The sequence below is a fragment of the Megalopta genalis genome, chromosome 7, assembly GCF_051020955.1.
Source record: "Megalopta genalis isolate 19385.01 chromosome 7, iyMegGena1_principal, whole genome shotgun sequence".
Lineage (NCBI taxonomy): Eukaryota > Metazoa > Arthropoda > Insecta > Hymenoptera > Halictidae > Megalopta > Megalopta genalis.
In genome coordinates, this window is record NC_135019.1 from 204,267 (window position 1) to 227,028 (window position 22,762).

Consider the following 22,762-nt stretch of genomic DNA (forward strand, 5'->3'; position numbering starts at 1 on the left):
CGCGCTCGAGAAGCTATTACACTCGGTTACGAGCAAAGCTCGCGACAACGTCGTCGCGGAAGCCCGGCTTCGCCGATTATCGGCCGATCGATCGTCGACCGGTTGGCCCACGGAAGGCGTTCGAACGCTGATCGCGAACGCGGCGAGTGCTTTTCCGAAAACTGCGCGTTCTCCGATCCGGAGGTGGTTCCCTTTCGCGAACAAAGCAACCACCCCAGCCCCCCTCTTCGACGAATAAAAATTGCAATTTTACGCCCGTAAAATCGTAGCCCGTAAGACCCAAAGACCACCGCCGGGGCGGGCCCTCTCGCTCGCAGCATTTGGCTCGCGAACGCGCCGAACGCTCCTTCCCTTCGGGACTCTCTTTTGCCAGGACTCGGATCGGACTCGGATCGATCGGCCGCGAAATTTCGCGGGAACCTGGAACTCGCTCGGCAGCGAACGACCGTTGCGGAAACGTCGGGATTGGCGCGCCGCTTTTCTCGGGATCGCGGATCGTGCACCGTTGGCGCGCCGATCGTGTAGCGTGGAGCGTGAAGCGTGGTGCGTGGTGCGTGGCTGGTGGGTGTCGAAAGCTCGTCCCCGCGCCCGCGCTCGTTAATCAAGCTCGTACACGTAGGTTTACACGGGCGGGCACGCGTGTGGGTGGGGGTTCCGTCGGCGAGATCGCGGAAGGAAGGGAAGAGAGCAGAGGCACCGTACTATTCTCTATGCCATGGCCCGTGTGATGGCCCGTGTGACGAAGCCGTTCATGATAATGCGATAGTGTTGGTCCGTGCTTAGCACTTGATAAAAGATAGCGGTGACTGAACAGATGCCAGTACTCACCCGCAGCCCGACCTGTCGGCCGACAGCCGCGTACTCGCCCCGTGCGCATCGGTGCACCGTCTCGCCGTCTCGCCGTCTCGTCGTCTCGCCGTCGTCGCGATCGTCGCGATCGTCGCGATCGTCGCGATCGTCGCGAGAGCGTGGAGCAGGGACGATCTCTCGGGTTACCTCGGAATATAACCGTACCCCGACATCCTCCAGGATTCGAAAAGATCCCGAAAGGAGCCCGCTCGAAGCTGCAGCGTCTGGAAATTGCTGGAAGTGTTCGGGAGTCGCGGCGCGATGCCGAGGTTCTGGTTGCCGTTCGATGATCGATCCGGCAAAGGGGATTCGCCGTTCGAACGCCGATAATCTCGTAGAATCCGAGAGTTCTCGGCGAAGAAGGTGCTCCCAGGTAGGATGATCGTAGCGGTTCGGCGACAGTACTACTTCAAGAAGATCCGCTGCAAACGCTGATACGTTCCATCGTCTCCCTCCCACCCTCTCTCTTTCTCTCTTCTTGTTACAACCTGCCGAGAGACGCGCGAGAATCGAGGCCCCGGAGCAACGTCGATCTCTGCGACGGAAGAGAAGATGCTGCGCGAGCCGTGACCGAGGATCTCGCGAGCAGCCCGAGAACCAGATTCGCTACCCTGCGAACGCGGACGGAACACGCCCGAAAGTTTCCTTCGGCGAAGGCTGCTGCTGCTGCTGCTGCTGCCGCCGCTTCTGCTGCTGCTGCTGCTGCTGCTGCTTCGAACAGGGGTCGAAGATTTCTCGTCCAACTCGCGCAGGACTCGGCGTGCCCCGGGCACGCTCGCGGAGCGGCGGACCGTCCTCGGGCATCGAGAGCGACGAGTCGGCCGCGAAGAAAAGCGGAGAATGTCCTGTCGGCGGTGTGCCCTCGAAGGGACGCACCTGCCGGAGAGCTCGCGCGCCGCCACAGCCCCGAACGCGACTTACGATGAACGATGAGCGGTGGCGCGTCTAGGCTCGATCGGGATCGGATGAGAATGGTCGAGTTACGCGGCGGCACCGGGATGACGAGCGGTCTGAGCGGTCGTTCGTCGAATCGGCTCCATTACGCGATACTCACGATCTTGGACACGGTGTTCTCGGTGGCCGTGGCCGCCCCCGCGGTCGTCGGCTACTGGAGGGGCACCTGGGGCCTGAGCAACGTCTACGTCTACCCGGAGGACCCCGTCCTGAGCAGCCTGACCTCGGTCGTGATCGGCTTCGTCGGCCTGTTCGCGTTCAACGTCTCCCAGAACTTGCTGAACGAGCTGCTGCACCCGGACAAGCACCGGTTGTCCTATTACGTCGGATCCAGGCTGTACACGGCCGTGTTCGGGTTCTGCTGCGTGAACGCGTGGCGCGGCGCGTGGCAGGCCCTCGACCTTTACACCGAACTCACCCCCAGCACCGTGTTCGCCACCACGGCCGTCAGTCTGCTCGCCCTCGCGATCATGCGCGCCGTCAGGAACATATCCGCGCCACCGTCCACCCTCTGTCTGGACTCCTGTCCCGGATACTTCGAAGTGCCGACCATGTTCCGCGTGAACGTAAGTAGAGCGTCCGTCGCACCTAGAGACCGGACCCCGTGCCCGGTGCCCCAGTGCCCCGAGCCCCGCTCTCATCCGCATCCGCATCCGCGATTTACGAAGGTTCTCCTTCCGGAAACCGCGTTCCTTTTGCTCGGACGTTGCCGGCCGATCCGCGGATTCGACGGATGGTCGTCCGACGATCGGTCCGACGATCGGTCCGACGATCGGTCCGTCGCGCTCGCGTCGCTGCTTCTCGTGCAACGCGGCTTTTCGTACGATCTCGCGCGTTCCAACAATTTTCCTCAACCTCGAACAACATTTTTTCAACGTTCGGAGCAGCGTCGGACGGAGTCGGACGAGTCGGACGAGTCGGACGAGTCGGACGAGTCGGACGAGTCGATCGGTGGAAAAATTCGCCGCATCCCGCAACGGCGAACGCCGAATACGTGCACCGTCGAATCGCGCGGTAACGACGTAGCCGATGATATCGGTCGTTCGGAAACGACCGATGTCTTTGTACCTGAACGAGATTGCGGAAAGTTTTCTGCCCCTGCGACGATAACACCGTGTACCCCCTTTATCTCGGTCGATCGTCCTCGCGAGATATTCCGCGATTCCGCTTACTGTCGCCAACGAACGTCGCCCGCGATCCGCTAAAAATTCGATGCGGCCCGGCTGGAAGAGCCGGAACGGAACGAAATCTGTCGATCGAATTCGATTTTCGTGGGAATCGATCGCGTTCGCGTAGCGATCCACGGGAAATATGTCGGAACGCGATTAGCGGGAAATTAGCAGGGAATCGCCGGTTTTTCGATCGAACGGAGTCAAAAGCGACCGAGGAAACCGATCGATCGCGCCGGACGCGATCGGAAGAAGGGTAGATGTTAAGTAGGAAACGTAAGAGCTTAGACGGTGCATTTCGACGCATCGGGCCGCGCGTTGCACGTTTCACGGTGCACGTTGCGCGTTGCACGTTGCACGGTGCACGGTGCACGGTGCATGCGGTGGCATCGATGTGCAAGGTATAAGCGCAGTTTCCGGCTGTCTCTCCCGACTCCCGACCCGACCCGACCCGACAGTCGAACAGCATCGCGTCCGTGCAGTTTGCACACGCACGAGCCCAGCTTCCAGCTTCCAGCTGCCGACCGCCGGCTATCGACTGCAGGCTGCTACGAGCTGCGTCAATTTCCGAGCGAACCGATCGCGTCGTCGCGCGCTTTCTCTTCGTCGACGGACGCTTTTCCGTTTCCGACGAGGCCGGATTTCGGCTCTCGGAGCCGCGTATTCGGCCGCGAGCCGTCGCGCTTCGCTCTCCGTCGTGCTTCGTCGTTATCCGTCTTTCGCCGCCGCGGCGAACCTCCTTCGACATTGAACTTTTCGTATTACGTGTCTTGACCTTACAAGCTTATACGCGCCTAATTGACTCTCTTTCAACTTCAATTCTCTTTCATAACAATCTCACCTTGAAGTCCGGCGACGGCCGCGCGTTTTCTCGATGGATCTTCGAGCGGAATTCCATTCGCGCAGAATCGACCGCGTTATCTCTCTCTTCCCCCCCCCCTCTCTCTCTCTCTCTCTCTCTCGACAGCGATGCTTCGTCGCGTCGTTCGATATTTATTATCGGAAACCGATCCAAGTTAATTTTGCGAGAAATCTTCCCGGCGTGCGCATCGTCGAAAAATTCTGTTCGGAATTCGTTGTGAAATTAACGGAGACGGTGCAACGAATCTTGACTTAATTATCGTCAGTTGAGTCCTCTGTGTCAGTTAAAAATCGAGGACAGAAGGGTGCAAAGTAATCGGGCGGTGCGCGCAGACTGCAGACGCGGGTTTGCCTCGTGAACTATGCGTCACGCGACAATCTAACGGAAGATCCTTCGGAGATCGATTTCGCCGTTTCGCGATAGAATCCTGCGTTCGTCGATCGATCGAATCGCTGTGGCGGCCTATTTCCCCCGTCGCGATATATTTCTCTGTTTCCTTCTGGAATTTTTGATTCCAGCGACAACGCGATATCGCCGCGATGGCAGCAGGCGAATCGACGGATTTAGAGACGCGCGAGTTGGGCGATCCGCGCGATAACCGAATTCTACACCGTCGAAGTACGCGATCGATGACGCGGTGACATCGTTGCCATTATCGTTAGCATCGGCGTTAGCGTTAACGCGAGCATCAACATTGGCATTAGCATTAGCTGCGAACGACTCTTGGCAGTCTCGTCGACGATGCCGACGAGTTGAATCGGCTCGCCGGTACATCGATCGTTCTTTCGGTCCTTCTTGCAGAATCCTAACGAGCGTTGATTTCTCTCAGCGGTAAATCCGAATCGTCCAGAGTCTGGAGAAAGAACAGAGTCGGTCGGACGCGCGCAGGAACGACGCAGGGCGACGCGATGTTATCGCGGTCGAAACCGGGGCTGAAATCGTTTCGGCGTTGTTCTCGGATCGAGCGGAAGCGCCTGAAGGAGAATCGGTGTCGCGACGTTTTCGAATAAATCGTCCGGATACCGAACGTTCGACGGCGGTCGGGTCGGCTGCGTCGCGACTTTTCCGAATTCCGATATCGCAGAAACGTGCCCAACGATCCGATCGATGGAACTTCGCGTCCCGACCGATCGATGGCCCGCCCCGAACGTTCGCCGAACGATCCGTGGATCGAGCTTCCGCGAACGTTGTTAGCCCGGTCGGGAGTAATCTTCCGCATATCGTGCGAACGCTTATCGTACAATAGTTCTCGAGTCTTCGCAAATATTGCTCGAGTCCTCGGCCGCGGCGCGGATCGAGCTTATCTATCTCGTTTATATTGTTTGATTGCAGAACACGAGAGACTGGTCGTTGTACTTACTGGATTGCGCGTTCAGCGTTGGCGTCGTTGGTACCCTGGTCGTGTTCGTGTGGAGGGGTGTTTGGATCCTCGTCGATATCTATCTCTTCCCGGACGATCAAGAGTACTCGGCGATCGGATCCCTTGTAAGTTAAAACCGAGTCGCGTTCCGCGAAACGTTTCGGCAAATTTCCCATCGCCGGAGAAATTCCGTTTCTGCGCGATCGCGGATTCGCGCGCCGCCGACCGCATTCTCGAACCGAACCGAACCGAACCGAACCGAACCGAACCGAACCGAACCGAACCGAACCGAACCGAACCGAACCGAACCGAACCGAACCGAACCGAATCGGGGAACGCGTCGAGCAAATTTTCGAAACCGACGGCGAGACGAACCGAGATCGGTAAAACGCGTCGTGGCGCGAACGGTTCGAAGCGGAATCGATGAACGCGTGTCGTCGGGTGTCATTAACAATCACGTGTTGAACGACATTTTGAAACGTGCCACCTACGCGCTGTACGCGAGCGGCACGCTGTTGGTCCGATTGTATAATTGAATATTCGCCAATTGCATGATTGCGAGGGCACATGACAAAACTGTTGATCTCTCTGTGCGCGAGCGTGCGCGAGCGTGCGCGAGCGTGCGCGAGCGTGTGCGAGAGACGTTATTGCAGCCCGCGTTTACTTGGTTGAATGCGGTGCAATGCGGTGCGGTCAATGCGGAGAACGCGGTCAACGAGAGGATTTGTTTAATTTTTCAATAATGACGATCGTTGATTCTCCAAGCCGGCCAGTTTGTCGGCATTAACATTGCTCCGGTGCGGCGCGGCGCGGCGCGGCGCGGCGCGGCGCGTTCTATTCGAAATCACGGTGGACCGACCGGCTGCCGCTGCGCCGCTGCAGCCGACGATAGATCGCCGCGATTCTCGCGTTCGTTGGCGAGTCGGCGATCGGTAAATTAGAGACGTTTACGACCCTTTGGCACGTTTTTCGAATCGTTCGCGAATCGTCGAAGCTGTAAAGAAGGAGATCGTCGCGTTCGAAGCGATCGACGACCCTCGGTTAAATAGGACAGCGGATCCTTCTTCTCTCTCGTACACGTTCTTTCCCGTCTCTCTTTCTACTGAAATTATCGATACGATCGATCGAGCGACGCGCTTCCGATCGCTCTAGAAAAGCGCAAAGATGTTTTCCAAAGGACGTTTTCTCGGATCGCGACGACGAGAAAGAGACGATTCGTGTTTGCCGGCGATTCCGCGGCCGAGCCTCGTCGCGACGCGACGTTTAATTGCAAAATGGCGGCGGATCGGCGCCAGGTAGCCGGCTCGTTGCCAGACAATAACAACGATGTTCCGGTAACCGGAGGCGGCGCGACGGCCGCGCGATCTCGCGATCGTCGATACCCCGCGACGATCGACGACCGATCGAAATTCGCCGTCGCCTCGATCGATCGTTCGATAAGACCTCGGAGTGCCGGCCTCGGGCTCGAACGATCGTCGTCGGCCACGTAAATTTGTCCGTTATCGTGGATCGGCGACCGGAGACGACCGCCGGATCGACCGCCATTCTCCCGTAGCTTCCCAACTTTCGATAAAAGAAGCAGCCGGGAAACCCGTAAACAAAATTTCGTGGCGCCAGATTGCTTCGCGACCAGACGGAAGCGCGCGCGGATATCATCCGACGATCGGTTCGCACCGCGAATTATCGCGATCGAGACGAACGCCGGAATCTCTCGCCGGTACCTTTTAAGATCGTCGATACTTTTTTTCGTTCGGAAGTTGCGATCTTCCGACATCGGTTTCCGACATCGGTTTCCGACATCGGTTTCCGACATCGGTTTCCGACATCGGTTTCCGACATCGGTTTCCGATATCGTTCGATATCGAGAGCGGCGCGTCGAGAATCCGTTTCTTTCCGAATTCGATGCAACGACGAATAATCGCTGAAATCGTGGCCGTCGATTCGTTCGGTCGAGAAATCTGGATCGTGAGAATCGGGCCCCTTATCGGATATCGTTGGAGCTCCTTCGAACAAGAGCCGGCGAGTAAATATGGAAGCGTTCGCGATAAGAGGTATTATTGTTGTTTATAACAATAAACCGAGCTTGCGCCTGGGGTAAATAAAACTTGTCCATCGAACCGTCTGAAAAATCTGCGAAGGCTAGCTCGGCGCGGTATCGCGGTCCAACGTCCGTCGCGCGTTTTTCTTCGAGCCTCGCGGAGGAGTTCCTTTATCGGAAGCGTCGCGCGTCAGCCTTCGTTTTCAAAGTCCACGCCGGTCCGTCTCCGAGAGCGACGGAAGAAGTTCCAGCCGGACGCGTTTGCCCGACGAGCGCGAATCGCGACAGCGTAAATTCTCAAGAGGGTCGATGATTGCGCGAGGGTCGTCCAATTCACGCATTTACTCGGTTGCAATGCCGCTTCGAAACCGTGAAACCGCGGGCCGCTGTTCCAATTCGCTGAACGAGTCGCGGACTGGGACGCGATCGTCGTCCCGAACCGTTTTTCTCATTCGTGCCAAATGGATCGAATGGCGGAAAGAGAGAGAGAGAGAGAGAGAGATACGTCGTGACAGCGAATTGGAACGGAGACGCGCGGTCTTTGAAAGCGGAACGACGCTCCACCGAGAACATTCGGAAGAAGATGGAACGGATGTGGGAAGACCGGTGGATCGTGACGAAATAACGAACGAAATAACAGCGAAACGGCAGCGATTTCGTCGAATCCGATAAGACGACGCGACGACGGTGCGCGACGGCCGGCCAAATCGGTCCTCGCGAATCGAACGGAACCGGGCCGCTGCGATCGTCGTTCCGACGCGACGGCATCGGGATTACGCGATCGATATACATAAACCGGATTCCACGAACGCGTCCTAACGATTGGCACCGTTCGATTGCAGGCCATCGGGTACGCGATCGTGACGGTGACGTACTGTCTGCAGCCGCCGATGAAATACGTGTGCGCGCGTCTTCGAGGTCTCGCGCGGCTGATCGCCGCGGACGGTTTCCTTCTGTTGAGCTTCCTGGGCACGGTGAACGTGTGGCGCGGCATCTGGAACCTGCTCGACCTCTGGCTGGTCCCGACCAACCTGGAACTCTCCTGCTGGATCACTCACGTCGGCTGTTTCGTCTTCCTCGTGCTGCTCAACTGCAGCAACTCGATCCTCGTCCGCGGCGTCTACATCGACGCCGAGGGGGAGGACGGCAAGTGCGTCGCGTTCCCCTGCCACTATCTTCGATTGTTCTTCAAGGTAGGTGTTCCTCGAAGACCGTCGAGATATCCGCGTCGCGTACGGAAGCTGCGAGAATCGTCCAGCCACGCTTTCTTGCGAAATTTCATGAACGAACGCGCGCGGTATCGACGTCGAGATAGTTGAAATAGTTTATGGAACGCGATATCGCGCGCGGAATGGGAAGAAAAACCGAACCGGCGGCGCCGAAGCGCCGCGCACCGTCTCTCTTCGAATGGTCGAATGTCCGCGTCGTTCCTCGAAATCGAACTTGATCGAGACCGCGAACGAGGAACGAGGCGAACGAATTCTCGGTGGTGACCAGCGAAACGTCTGTCGACAGGTCGAACGCGAAAAGAAGGAGGCTCGGCGACGGAACCTGCTGGTAGCGTCGAAGGACCTCCGGCCCCGTCCCGAGAGCAACGCGAAGGACACCGAGAACGGGGCTCTCTTGTCGAACAGCGCGCCCGCTACCATCTTGTCGACGAATCCTGAATCTCTGGCGTAAGCGGCGAGGATTCGCGTTCCGCGCGAACACGTTCCGAAACGAAGAGGACCACGAAACATCGAAAAACGTAATCGCGATCGAAACCGAAACCGAAACCGAAACCGAAACCGAAACCGAAACCGAAACCGAAACCGAAACCGAGTCGAGTTCGTGCCCGTGATCGGTGATCGGTGATCGGTGATCGGTGATCGGTGATCGGTGATCGGTGAAGCAGTGAAACAGTGAAGCGGTAAAGTTCAAAAGAAGGACGAGCAAAGCAAGACTCGAGCGGACCGATTGCTCGAGAAACGGCCGATTCGGCAGCCCGAGGGCAAAGACGGGCGCGGCCTCGTCCGGGGGCGTGGCCGGAGCTCGGACCGGGACCGGAACCAGGGTCGGTGCCCCGCGGGGCGATCCGTAACCCGTAACATCGGACAGACGCGGTTAGGCGATCTCGAGTAGCGAGATAGGTGCGTAGATCGACGGATAGATCGTAGATGGACGATCGGACGAACCAACGGATCGGAAGACCGATCGAGCTAGGAATCGAGGGTTCGCGATCGAACGACCTCGATGGGGACCGACGCGCGGCGGGCCACCGGACGATCCGCTCTCGCTGCGCGCGTAATTTTGTTCGGTCGCGCAGCGAGACGCGGGTACGTCCGCTGCGCCGGAGGAACCCGCCTCCTCCTCGAAGACGCGCGTGGCGTGACGCGCGTGCAAAACTGGGCCGCAGCGACCAGCGCGTACGTAGAACGCGCGCGTAAACGGGACACGATTTAATCCCGAGGCGCGCGACGTTCCTACGATCGCGCGAAAATTGCAACGAGAGGCCGAGTCTCCGTCTCCGTCTCCGATCCGATCCGAATACGATCGCGCACGGTGGACGGAAATCGCGAGGAGAACGTTTTCGTATACAGGATGCTGCGTCGACGATGGTCGTCGAAGAAAGGCGCTGTCGCGAGTACCGAGTACCGAGTACCGAGTACCGAGTACCGAAACGCAAACTTTTAGCACCTCCGTGAACATTTACGATCGTTCGAACAGAATATAATCGACGCTCGACTGCCAAGCTTAAAGACGCCGTGGAAACAAATTTATTACATAGAATCGGCCGACCCTCGTTGAAGAAACGACAACGGGGAACGGGAACGAGGCTCGGAACTCGAACTCGGCGATTCGCCGCGATCAACGATATTTCCGTTGCGTCCCGACGCGAAGGTCCCGCGACCCTCTGCGGAGAATCGCGAACGCGTTGTTCGGCTCTCGAGTCCGACGACGATCGGTGTACGCGTACGGAGAGTATACGCGGAGCGAACGTCGCGTCGTCGACTTCGAACCTGTCGTCGGATTTCTAGTCATCGATCCGACGGGCCCGCCTCGGCCATCGCCCGACGACGGATCCCTCGCGATCCGACTTTCCCGAGCGAATCGCGACCGCGATCCTAGCGCTGGATGAGACCTTGACGATGACAATGGTAATAGACTGGACGCGATCGTTATAAATAGGTTATAACCTTCTCCCCCGCATCCTGTACACCCTGCGGATTTCGCTCTTGTGCATCAATTACGACGTCATGGCGTACTAATAATTAATTAACTGGAATAATGACGGGACAATGGGCGGCTAGGCGCATCGATGGGAAGTGGTTAGTTCGACGATGAGCGACCTGCCCTCCTGGCCTACATTTAATATTTTCACAATGGACAATGGCGCGAGTCGTGGACGGAGCCGTCGAGCCGTCGAGCCGACGCGGCGCGACGCGACGCGACGCGACGAGTCTCGTCGCCCGTCCCCGCCCCGTCGGAAAAACGGAATCGTGCACGACCGACGATCCATCGATCTCCGTCGATCCACGGAGATCGATGGAACCCGGTGAAAATTCTCGCTCGAACGCGCCGGCAACCGATCGGTGGGTACATATTTGGTTGGTATCGGTACCGATCGGAGGACGGGAGCGAGCGAGCGCACGGTTCGCAGGCTGCTCGAAACCGAGAGAGGAACGGTCACCCCCGTATATTTATAGGATCGCGCATGCGACTGTTAACCCGGAATATTGATTCGAATAATAAAAAACAGAGGAAACGATCCGATCCAGCGAGTTTTATTCGATTGTACCCGCACCGCTTTCATCCTCGCCAGACGTCGATAGGAAATGGTAAATTTCCACGTTCGAGCGTTTCGAGACAATAATATATATCTATAATATATATATATCGGTAAATCTCGATCGCCGTTCACGGCCTTCGGAGCGTTTGCCGGCGCGGCGCAAGGGCGAATTCAAAATGCCGTGGAAAGGGTTGGAATGTTCGATGCGCGGGAAACGACGGAGGAGGAACGATCGACCCTCGATCGATCGCAATTGGATTTTCGCGCGGGTAGTGGGGCGTCTATTTGAAGCGTCGTCGCGACACCGCCGCCGCCGCCGCCGTCGCCGTCGCCTGTCGCCGACGCCTGTCGCCGACGCCACGCTGTGGTGCAATGCCGAGAGCCAGCGTCGCGGCGCGGCGACGGGTCGTATCACGGGGAAAGGTGAAGCGCCGAGTCGAGGCGTCCAGAGTACTAGAAGAGGAGCCGCCGCGGCCGAGAGTTTCTATGCCGATCGCGTTCCCGTTTCGCGTTTCGAACTTTCAGCAGTTCGCGAACCGGAGTTCCTCGGGTGACCGACGAATCGCGCCGCACCCCCAGAACTTGAACCCTTCGCTTCGGACGGAATGGCTACGGACGATCCCCTGCGGAACGAGCCACTGCTCTCCGTCGAGTTCGAGGTGTTTGGCAAGGTGCAGGGTAAGGGTCGAACAACGGTAAATTTTTCTCTTCGACGAACACGGCTCGAACGTTTACGGTACATAAACCGTTTGGTCGGTCGTTTCGACCGATCCGATCCGTTTCGTCCAAGTCGAACGGTTGTAAAATATTTTCTATTCGCTAAAATATTTTCTGAGTAAGCGAGCCAACGGAAGCCAGCAGCACACCTTTGGTTTCTCGAACGATTCGAACGCGTTCGGTTTCGATGACATTTTCGCAACGAAATCGCGACACGGCGTACCGAACGCGCGTTACGCGCGTTACGCGCGTTACGCTTGTCCATCGGACCGCGTGCTATGCGCGACTCGGCCCGCGATCGTACGCGAACGACTTTGGAAGCTCGGAAAACGAGAGCTCGCGTTTGGAAACCGAGAGATCGTTCCGTCGGACGTGTTCGACCGAATGTACGCGCGTAAAACGGTTCTGCTTCGGTAGCCTCGTTGTTCGCTCGTTCGCTCGTTCGCTCGTTCGCTCGTTCGCTCGTTCGCTCGTTCGCTCGTTCGCTCGTTCGCGCGAACTCGCCGTCCGAGTCTGCCAAGTCCGAGTCTCGTCGTCGGGGCTAGATCCGATCGAGGGACGTTCGGTTTCGTTGCGAAAAGTCGTTCGCGGTGGCGGGTCCATCTTCGTCCTGGCACTTGGACCTGTCCGATCTCGTTCGCGGAGATCTTTTCGAAGAAAACGTAACGCCTCGTTGCGCGTTCGACGAAGAAATCGAGCGACGACCGTGAACGTTTCCGGGCTGATCCGGTTAGGTTCGCGGCTGATTGAAATTAACGAACGAACCGCGAGCAATTCGGCCCGTTATTCGGAGATCGTTTCGGAGAATTCTGATTCGTGCAACGAGTAATTTGTCATTTTTCGCCAACTATCCGGAACGATTCTTCGAACGGATGCTGAAAGATCTTTGGTCGTAGTCGATCTCGAAGATCGCACCGCGTGCCTCCGTCGACGTCCTCGCGTACACCGAAGCCGACACGAAAGAAGCCAAACTCGTAGACATAACAAATATTGGAAACCGTGGTTGTTGCCACCGACGATCTTTACCCGTTGTCTATTTTACGGAAACGCGGTAACCATCCGTTTAAATACGGCCGAACCAGGTGGAAAAAGCGGAAACGCCCGGCGTTCGAAGAGAAGAAGGAAACGAGAGACGCGCGCGTTTCGTTTTACCATTAACGAACCAAACTAATTCGCAGGTGTCTACTTTCCAAAGTACGTGAGGGATATATGCCTGCAGCTGGGAATCTGCGGTTGGGTGAAGAACAGCAAGACCGGCACGATCCTGGGAAAAATGCAGGGGCCACGGGCGTACGTCGATCAGATGTGAGTTTCGCCGTGCGGCGTTATCGCCGTAACGGAGCGTCCGCGTGTCCGCGGGTTCGCGAGCTGCCGGGCGCCGAACCGCGAACAGAACGAAAGAACGTTTTTATTGACATTTTATCTGGCAGCGATCGCGTCGAGAGAAGCAGATAACGAAAGTTTGCGTCTTCGCTGACCCGTTCTCCTTTACGATTTCCTCCAGCCTCCGCGCGAGAATCGTACGCGAAGGGTCGACGATCGCGAGCGATCTTTCAAACGATCGAAGAATCCTCGCCGCGGAAACGAACCTGTATCGGCGAAAACTGAAACAGGATCTTTCGATGTCGCCGGTTTCTCTCGTTGTTCGTAGCCGTGGACGTTGAACCTGTAAGAGCTAACGCCGATGCCAGGGTACGCTCGTTTTTCCAGGAGCGTTTCGTTTCAAATTCGTCGAGACGGGACGCGGCGTTCGGCGGATATCCGATGGATATCCGTGGCAGGATTTCCAGGGAACGAATCGCGCTCGCGGAGAATGGTGCTCGCGCGTCGCGCATCGTTCTCGATCCTCTTCCTCGCGATCCCGTGAATCCGTGATACGCGCGTGCCACCGTTCGCTCGAGCCTACGGATTCTCGGGTCTCCTTTAAAAATCGCCTGACCTCAGCCGTAAATTGTCGAGTAACGGCCATTAGCTAGTTGGGCCCGACTTTAATAATGATTCTAATGAAATAATGGCACGCGCGCGCGCGCGCGCGGACCGCGTTGTCTCTTTCCTTCCCAGGTTGCCGTCGAATCCGACGTACGCATCACCGACGACTGCGAAGCCCGATATATCCAATTTTTCGACCGATGCCCGCGCGATTTTCTACGGAAACCGATTCGTACTTTACGCTTCCCGCTGAATCGAACTTGGAATTTAACGATCGAAATAGAGTCCGTCTTGTGTAACGGTAATAATAATAATAACAATAATAATAATAATAATAATAATAATAATAATGATAATAATAATAATAATAATGATAATAACGACAACAGCAACAACAATGACAACAACTTTGTTTGCGCGTAGAAACGGTATTATGCCAGAAACGAGAGTAGACGGTCGTAAACGGTGTTTCTGGCAGTGCAGAGAAACGCGTACGCGGACCGGTGAACGATAAATTGGGAAACGACGCGACGCTCGAGAGGTCGGTTTCGCGGTCGGATTCACCCCGTTCGTGAACCTGAAGTTGAAGAAAATAGCTCGGTCGAGGACAAAACGTTGGTTTCTGGCTTCCCCCCAAAAAGGAAACCGTATTTATTTATTTGGTCGGCGAAGCTTTCGGCTCGCGGAGTCAACGATTTTCCTCGGCCAACTTCGAAATTTGATAACGGAATAATCTATCGCTTGCCGGTGTTCCGTTCTTTCGAGGCATTTCTGTCGGGCATCCGCGCGCTCGGTTTAATCGTAGAAGAATGCGGAAGAATTCGTTGCGTTCGTAGCAGTCGATACTTTTTCGAAGCATTCGGAAATCTGCGCGAACATTTTTAGGGAGCTTATCGTCGCAAGTTGCAAGGACTTCGGGGAGATTCCAGATGCGATCGTCGATAAAACCGACCGAGAAGGAGAAGAAGAAGAAGAAGAAGAAGAAGAAGAAGAAGAAGAAGAAGAACAAGAAGAACAAGAAGTGGTTCGGATCGTTGTATTGTTGTCACGGGACAGCTGATCGACTTTGAAGATCCTACTTCGATGGAGCCGCTTAAAATATCTGAACTCGGTCTGATTAACCGCTAATTATAATTGTGCGGTGCATGCGAGGCGCGGTGCGCTGTCGCAGAGACGGGCGCGCGTGCGACTCACACGCACAGCCGATCGTTACATATTTGGCGAGTGGATGACTTTTGCATGACCGTCGATTGGCGGAGAAACAACGCTCGAACAAAGTGACCCAGATAATCGTCTCGCTGACCTCGCTTCGCGTAGATTCAGGGTTCCGCGTTAGAGAGACGCCTACTACGTATGCGCTGCTTCACGCTCCGCCACGATTCGATCGACGAGAATCGCGGTTTCGACGCGCTTGCCTTTCGTCTCGATCTCGATCTCGATCTCGATCTCGATCTCGTTGATTAACCGCGAGCGATCAAATACGAATACGATGTTATATTTCGAAATACGGTTCGATGGATTTATCGAGAATCGAAGATAAATCGAGGACGTCTCGATTCTTCGGTGCCCACGTATTGCTCAACGGAATACGATCGCGTTGCTTCAACGTACGAACGTATACGTAACACGGAGACGCTGAGAAGCCGAACGGCAGACTTTGAAAATGAACCGCGGGCAACTCCCGATTAACGAATACGCGATGTTTACGTACGCGGGGTACGGTCGATCAGTTTTTTGGCTTTTTGGCTTTTCAGCTTTTTAGCTTTTTCATTTCGCTGAACGCTGAGCATCTCGACGTTCTCTGTTCCAGGGCGCAATGGCTAACGAACGTGGGAAGTCCTGGCAGCGAGATCGATCGCTGCGATTTCACGAATTGGGAAGGTGTGAGCAGGCAACAGTACAAAGGATTCGCCATACGTTTTTAATAGGGAATCGATCGTACGTTGATCCGTTGATTCGTTCGTCGAGAATGTCCTTTCGCGTAAAAAGATTTCTGACAATGTAAATAATATACTCTGTATGTACTCTGTTCTATACGAAACCGATGTTCTTGTTAGCGCGTCTCTTCGATCAACGAACACGGCCGGGGTTAACATCGACCCTTTAAGATCGAGAATTCTTTCAAATATCGGAAACATTTTCCTCGGAGAATCAAAACGTCCTAGTCTTAAATTAAAGTCGCACGGTCGTCGATCCGGCGACCTTCGTCCGGACCCCGAACGATTGGAAACTCTACGTGTGTATACGGTGAAACTAGGTTGGTACCATCGGTGTACCTATACGTTGTAAAACGCGTTGCGCGCGGTGGTGTCGTCGGTTTTAGCAGGTGCATCGATTCTCGCGCGATAGATCGGTCATCCGCGTAACGATCGATCGATCTTGTAAATATTTCGATCTCTAACGCGATCGACGAAACGATCGTGCTACGCGGGTCCGTACTCGTCTGTGCGACGAGTATGATCGAGAAGCAACCGATCGATGACGTAGAGTCGATTGAAAATTGATCGAAAGCAAAAACTTTATTGAACAAACTCCTGGCTACACAGGCTACCTTTAATCGAGTCGTCTTACGTCGTGCGTCGAGTCGTACATCATGTTGCGCCCTCGTAGATGAATGTCGCATCCAACATCAGTTGCACGAGATGGTACTCGGGATGCGTTTCGGGCAAGCACCTCGAAACTCGTCGGATCAACTCGACGGTCTCGTCGTTCGAGCAATTTGTACAGATCACTTCCGGTACGTCCTGAAACAATCGATCGGATCAATCACGGTTCGACCAATTCTGTTAATCGTGTTCGCGGGTGTACGTTTCGAAACGGTAGGAAATCATTTTTCTATCGGACGATATGATATATACCACGCTCTGTAGGTACAAGGTGAGCGCAGGATTTAAACGGGTTACTTCTTCCAGAAGATCGGGCGCTCTCGAGAGGTACGCCATCATTCTTCTTCCAACGATCGGTAGCAGATTCACTGCTAATTTCTCTGTATCGTTCACAGCTGCGACAACCTTTTGCGAAAGAAAATATCGAACATTGAAACAGTTTGTCGCGCGAAACGGAAAAATCAGAACGATGGAAGCGAGAGAAAACTCACGTCCTCCGCCAGCTGATCGAAACCGTTTACATATAATTCGCCGACTTGATGTATCCTCAGTTCGTCGTTATTAATTTTCCACATGGAAGCTAGGTTCTGGCATCTGCTCATCCATTCGATGGCTTGCATCGAGCTCACTGCCTTGCCATTGGCGGTTTCTCGATGAATATGATCCATCGACGCGGTGATTACTCGACATAAAAATTCTGTCCTCAAACTATCTCGCTTATCGTCCCTGTACCACGTCAACATCACTTTGTCCGTCAGAGTTTGGAAGAAATACAATTGCACCTGCGAATGTAGCTCGATGTCAAAGCCGAACGAATACGTTGCTTCGTATTGTAGCGTCGTTTCGCACTCACCACAGGTTCGAACAAGTTGTTCAATGGTTTTGCTACTTTTAGATTAAAATGTGCCATCATGTACAACACGTTGGCTAATTGTATATGTAAAATTACCAGATCGTACCATGCCGGCGTTTGAGAAATTGCCAATGCTGCGAACGGCTGTGGACCGGAACCACAACCTTCCCACAATTCTTCCGATTTCACTGCGCTATTCTCTCCTGCCTCTAGTATCTCGCACTAAAATCGAATCGTTTGAACAACTTCGATTACATTTTTTTACAAACGCGTGTCGGTCCGCGAACGTTCGTCGCTTCCTAATAACGATCAACTTACATCTACGAATATCTCCAAGAACATAAGAGAATTCTGTAAGAACGTAACTATCTGTGAATCGTTCAAGCCAACCTCCTGCATGCACAGCCTCTCTTTCGGTAGTTTCCCAAGCTTGTTCATTAATTTCGCAACAGATTCCATTCGCTTCTTTATATGAACTGACCATAACAGACAGCAAACACCTTACCGAAGAAGCCACTCGATTATAATAAATCTAGAGAATTTTTCTCCGTGCGACGAAACTATTTGAATCCTTACCGTGCCTCATCTGTTTCATCGGTATTTGCCGTAACACGACTAACGCGCTTTCGAGAGACTTCATTTGAGAAATGTCCTTGTTCCACGACATAGCAAACTCCCAACACACGTTAGCTAATAAAACGCTACTCGTCAAACTGTATGGAAAATGACGCTTCAACAGTGCAATTCGTTCTGCAAAATTGTACTCGATTTAAAAAAAAAGAAAAAAGAAAATACTTCAAGACCTGTACATCGAGGGAACACGCGCGGAGGAGTATTACCTAAAATACTTGTAGTAGCAGTTGGATCGTCTCTAGCTTCGCTTTCGGTCTCGTTGCATGGTAACGAGGATGGTAAAGGTTGTTCCGTATCATGCTGCGAGACTGTATCCGTGTTACACGGCTCGTCCGAGGAACTTGCGACTCCTAAGGTGTCGTTTGTTAACAGTTGCTGATCGGATTCGGTGTCTGGTAATTGAGCTGGATCTATACCCGTTGAAACGATCCATTTCGCGACAATCTCCGAGACGAAGCCTGAATAAACACAATGGAATATCGTTGGACGCGTCTCATCCCATTTGTAAATGTTTCATCGAGTTTTATACGTACCTTTTCCTCTTGACAGCACCGATCCTAAAGAGATATCAACTTTGGTAAACGGTAAAGCAAAGAATTGCGTCGTGTCGTCCGAAAGTGGCTTCTGACTGAAACGGTACAAGTGCATTGCAATCGGTAGTATGTTTTTTTTTTTTTTTTTTTTTTTTTTTTTTTTTTTTTTTTTTCGTCCACGATTCATCACATAACGATCATTGCTCACCTAACGATTGCATCTAAAATTGTAATGTCCTCAAGATTTCCAATATACAATGTAAATTGACAATTATCTTTAGTAACGTTTTCCCATTCGCTCGTTAAATTATATACATCGTCGTTCAACTTTATGTCGGACACAGGATCTTGTGCTTCCTCCACATCCATCGAATCGCCCCTATTTTGATCGACATTCCCTTCGTTGCATCTATCGTCTGCAATATTACTAGCACCCTTTTCCCTATATTTCTCCAAAGACGTAGCAACTGCTCTACATGCCAATGCAGCGGTAAGTGCATTGAACGGGTTCGTGGAATCCGAGAGAATGGTCCGGACATTTCTCCACCATGAAGATACTTCATTGTTTTCGCCACATATTTCTTCAACGTCTGTAAGTAGAGAAGCTGCAATAACGGTAGCAATTTGGGATTTATATATTAAGGCGTTAACGGGCCTAAACGGTTCAAATCTTACTGTTCATCGAACAAATAACATTTAATAGCTGCACAAATTGTTTTAATTCCAGTCCTAAATGCATCTCTCTCTTTCTATTTAACCAGTGGATTAACGCAAATTCCAGTAAGGCAAAAGGCTGGATGTTACTGCTCACTGCAGCTTCTTTCCAAGCTTCGACGCTATCGTTCGAATAAATACTTCCTTCGTACATCAACCGTGCTAGAGATTACATGTAAGAAAAAAAAAGAAAAGGGTAACATTTCATTATAACAACAACGAATGTAACACACACACACACACACACATTTGTCGTGACAAGGAACATTGCTTACAAACTTGAAGTTTCTTCTCTGGCTTTGTGTTCTTCTTAACATTTACCAATCCCGGAAGTCCAAACTCAAAGCAAGATAAGAAATTCAAGAAAATCCTCCCATTTTCTTTGAACTTCACTTTGGTTTCTCCCCTAGGGCTTGAACATTTAAAATTATTTATTATATCGGATAGTTCATAAATCCTATGGACTTCGACTTCAGAAGTTAATAAAATTGACCCTAGTTCTTTACTGCTAACATCGTCGTCGTTGGTAAGATTATGATCTTCTAGACTATCGAAGTGCGACTGAATATGTTTATAAAATTTAATCACTTGTTGCAACTGCGTTGTTAATAGATACAATGTCTTCTCTGTCGGTTCCATTTCTTCTTTGTCTGAAACGAGCAAGCTATACCCAACATCGTCTTAAACTTTTACAGAAATGTAATAATAGAAAACAATGTACCGTGTATATCAAATTTTTGAATAAAGCAATCTGTAGCCGCGAGCAAAGCATCGGGTATAATGTGTTTATTTATCATCAACATTTCTATCGTTTGTACTTTGATTTCATTAGTCTTCAAGTCTGCACATATACTGCTGATTACTGATATTAATTTCTCATGATCGAACTCTTCTTCGCGCAAGAATGTCTTCAATTTTCTCAAGAGATGTATATCGCGTGCTCTCTTTCCATTTTGACTGGTAAGGGCGAAATGAAATGGGACAGTAATTTCTTTCAGGCCTCCTAATGGATCCATGAAAACACACGAGTATTGGGGTTTGTTCTTGGGCAAATGTGCGTTATCATTTGTACCAAGAAGTCCATAATTGATATAAAGTAATCTGTACAAAAGCACAAAAAAGATACAATGTTTTCCGCCTCAGACGACAATAAGAAAATATTATTTACTATAATGACGCCACCCACCTTCCATGCTTGCTAGCAGTGAACGTTGTAATTTTAGGACCTTGTTGAGTACTCCATATATCTATTACGCCCTTTTTAGGAGCATAAATAACTAAAAACAACGCGGAACGTAAATGCGAAGTTTGCTTAAATTTAGTAAATGCTTTATTCTTTTCAGGATGTTTCTCTTCTTCTACTTCGATCCATCCACATTGAGCATCGCGATATCCCTTCCACATTCTTACCGCTATACCGTGTCTATTGTCTATCAATATTACCCTGCCCATTGCATCTGATATCACGGATAATAATTTGTTCGGGCTGGACACCACCGAATAACCCTCGCGTGTAATATCGCTCAGACCAAATCTACAAGTCATTGGCTCGATTGGCTCGTGAGCGTTAGTCTTGGGTGCCTCGGGGGAAGCATGATTTTTCGAATTTCCCCAACCGAGCGGAAGCCAACTAAAAGAAAAAACATGAGAAAAACAAATTTTGTATGAATTAAAAGCAAACACATGACAGAGTGTGACAACAATGTTATTTTACTACACTATGATTCAGGCTTCGGTATTACTTATATCGATTCGTTGCTTTATAAATCATTTAATTAGTTTCTATTTTATATCAAATAAAAAATACCCAAGCCTGCTATGAATTATACAAGGAACATTAGCAGCACTCTTACGGGTGATATATATCTCCTGACACTAAATGCATAACATTAATACATTATGCAACACTCACGGAACGGCAGTTCCAATAGCATTCGCTAATTTGTTGGCCATTGCTATTGCAACATCGGACAACACCGGGGCTGCACCACCTTCTAACGCATAATGGAAACCAGCAAATGGTCTTTTGCCAGTTGCAATTACTAGATTATGTTGGGGTGCGCTAGATCTGTAAGATGCTGTATATCCACCGCATATCGAAGCGGTCATTAGATGATCGAAACTATTTACAGATGTAGTGCCAATTACTTCGGAGTCGTTTACGATATCCTGGCTTCTGTACCCCCACTTCTTATACGATAAATTTGTGATAGGAGGTAGGTCGTCGCAATTTGCTTTAACTATAACGATAAAACACCGACATAGATACAAGATAAATACAATTTTAATATATTTCATGGTTCTACTATCGTACCTCTGGCTAAATGATTCCTGCATGCTCTGAGCGTCGAAAACAGTGGGAACCCTTGCAACACGCACAAAACGCTGTTGTAAATTACATGAACTTCTTCGGTTATACCAGCGTCTCCTACATGTTTCGGCGAACGAAAAGACTGGCATTTTAATCCTATGACCGGTTCATTATGCAGTTGCTCTCCTAATAATAGCGCACCTGTCTAAACGATGTTGAAATACTTTAATAACGCTGTAAAGTAAATTGGAAATATATCTTCGAAGGCTATACACGACTTACCTCTGTGTAAAACTTAATAAAACCAGAATTGAGACCAACTATAATACATGTCCAATCTGGATTAGAGCCACCGCTGGCTTTACCCAAAGATAATAATGGCAAACAGATCACAGACGTTACCCAATCGCTAAAAAACACTTTCAATATATGGACATATTTTCAAACGAATTCGTACGGTTAAAAAAGCAGCAAACTCGATAGGTATCGTAACAAAAACTTACTTCGGCTCCTTTGCTATTTCTCCATACCATATCATATGGAATTTGTTTTTTGTCTCGTCGGGCTCTAAAGAATCCCATCTTGCTGACATAGAAACAAAATGTACATTGATTTGGTTACGTGGTTTCCGAATAAACTGTACGCATGGAACGTGTGAAGCAATACGTACAAATTAATATGATCATCTTCGTATTATATGCCATGGCGAGAACATCTCCCGTCGACGACAACGATATAAAACAATCTTGCAGAGGTAACTCATTTTGCGAAACGTCAACTAGAAAATTAGAATATTGTCGATATTATCGTTTTTAGACGATGATAGATCGAAATGTCTGGAAGCTTACATCTTCTGGAAGAATCTCCAAAAAGTACTTCCTTAATGTTACTTATATTGATCAAATTAGCTATTCCTTTGATTTGACAGGACATGTCTAACCGATTACATAAATAGTAATCCTCCTACTACTACAACACAGCTTTCAATATTCTACCTGTCCGAGGTTGTAAATACCTCGTAAATGGTAAGTCGTTTTCGTTGACAATGGTTGACAAAGCTGATCTAATCACTGATATGTGTATGTACTTATGTTCGGTGGATAGCTAATAGATTCAAAAATATCGCATGTTTGCAAACGGGATAGTATATTGCAGAGATTCTTCGTCTCAGAATTGGCTAATCGCGACGAAATAAACGTCGACGAATATTATCATGGTTCCCGGCGTATCGATGATACGGAACCAAAGAACAAGAAAGTAGGAACAAGGCGAATGATTATATGAGGAGATAACGTCGCATTATGAATCAGTAACGCGTATAGAAAATATTTATTTGTACCGAAACGTTTAAGCGGATTTCGAGTCAAAATGGAGAACACGTGTTGCATGACATCACGTGACGTAATTCGCGACGTTTTAGTAACATTCGCTAGAATTTTTCTGATTGGCTGAAATGAATCGTTAG

The 22,762-nt window shown here is 51.3% G+C and overlaps 3 protein-coding genes across 5 annotated transcripts; 2 read left to right on the plus strand and 1 right to left on the minus strand.

The window, feature by feature from the left end:
* The first annotated feature begins 689 nt into the window (after positions 1-689).
* Positions 690-10,985, plus strand: LOC117218592 (uncharacterized). Of its 2 annotated transcripts, XM_033467106.2 has the most exons (4): positions 702-2,369; positions 5,167-5,319; positions 8,075-8,425; positions 8,748-10,985. In XM_033467106.2, exons 1-4 carry the CDS (start codon positions 1,779-1,781, stop codon positions 8,910-8,912), a joined length of 1,260 nt encoding a protein of 419 aa, XP_033322997.1. In that variant the 5' UTR covers positions 702-1,778; the 3' UTR covers positions 8,913-10,985. The 2 variants fall into 2 exon arrangements, with proteins under 2 accessions (XP_033322998.1, XP_033322997.1); XM_033467107.2 differs by lacking the exon at positions 5,167-5,319 and having other exon boundaries at positions 690-2,369.
* A 96-nt stretch (positions 10,986-11,081) lies between these two features.
* On the plus strand, positions 11,082-15,688 carry LOC117218536 (acylphosphatase-2). The gene is made up of 3 exons (XM_033467019.2): positions 11,082-11,679; positions 12,897-13,023; positions 15,458-15,688. Exons 1-3 carry the CDS (start codon positions 11,607-11,609, stop codon positions 15,570-15,572), a joined length of 315 nt encoding a protein of 104 aa, XP_033322910.1. The 5' UTR covers positions 11,082-11,606; the 3' UTR covers positions 15,573-15,688.
* A 459-nt stretch (positions 15,689-16,147) lies between these two features.
* Rab3-GAP (Rab3 GTPase activating protein) lies at positions 16,148-22,676 on the minus strand. Of its 2 annotated transcripts, XM_033467012.2 has the most exons (19): positions 22,146-22,676; positions 21,968-22,075; positions 21,801-21,882; positions 21,580-21,706; positions 21,301-21,502; positions 20,899-21,226; positions 20,173-20,616; positions 19,708-20,087; positions 19,262-19,636; positions 18,948-19,148; positions 18,481-18,862; positions 18,273-18,367; positions 17,946-18,197; positions 17,683-17,856; positions 17,425-17,606; positions 17,107-17,328; positions 16,745-17,035; positions 16,506-16,658; positions 16,148-16,391 (listed from the first exon to the last, which is right to left on the minus strand). In XM_033467012.2, exons 1-19 carry the CDS (start codon positions 22,228-22,230, stop codon positions 16,239-16,241), a joined length of 4,236 nt encoding a protein of 1,411 aa, XP_033322903.2. In that variant the 5' UTR covers positions 22,231-22,676; the 3' UTR covers positions 16,148-16,238. The 2 variants fall into 2 exon arrangements, with proteins under 2 accessions (XP_033322903.2, XP_033322905.2); XM_033467014.2 differs by lacking the exon at positions 22,146-22,676 and having other exon boundaries at positions 21,580-21,716; positions 21,968-21,982.
* Positions 22,677-22,762: the final 86 nt, after the last annotated feature.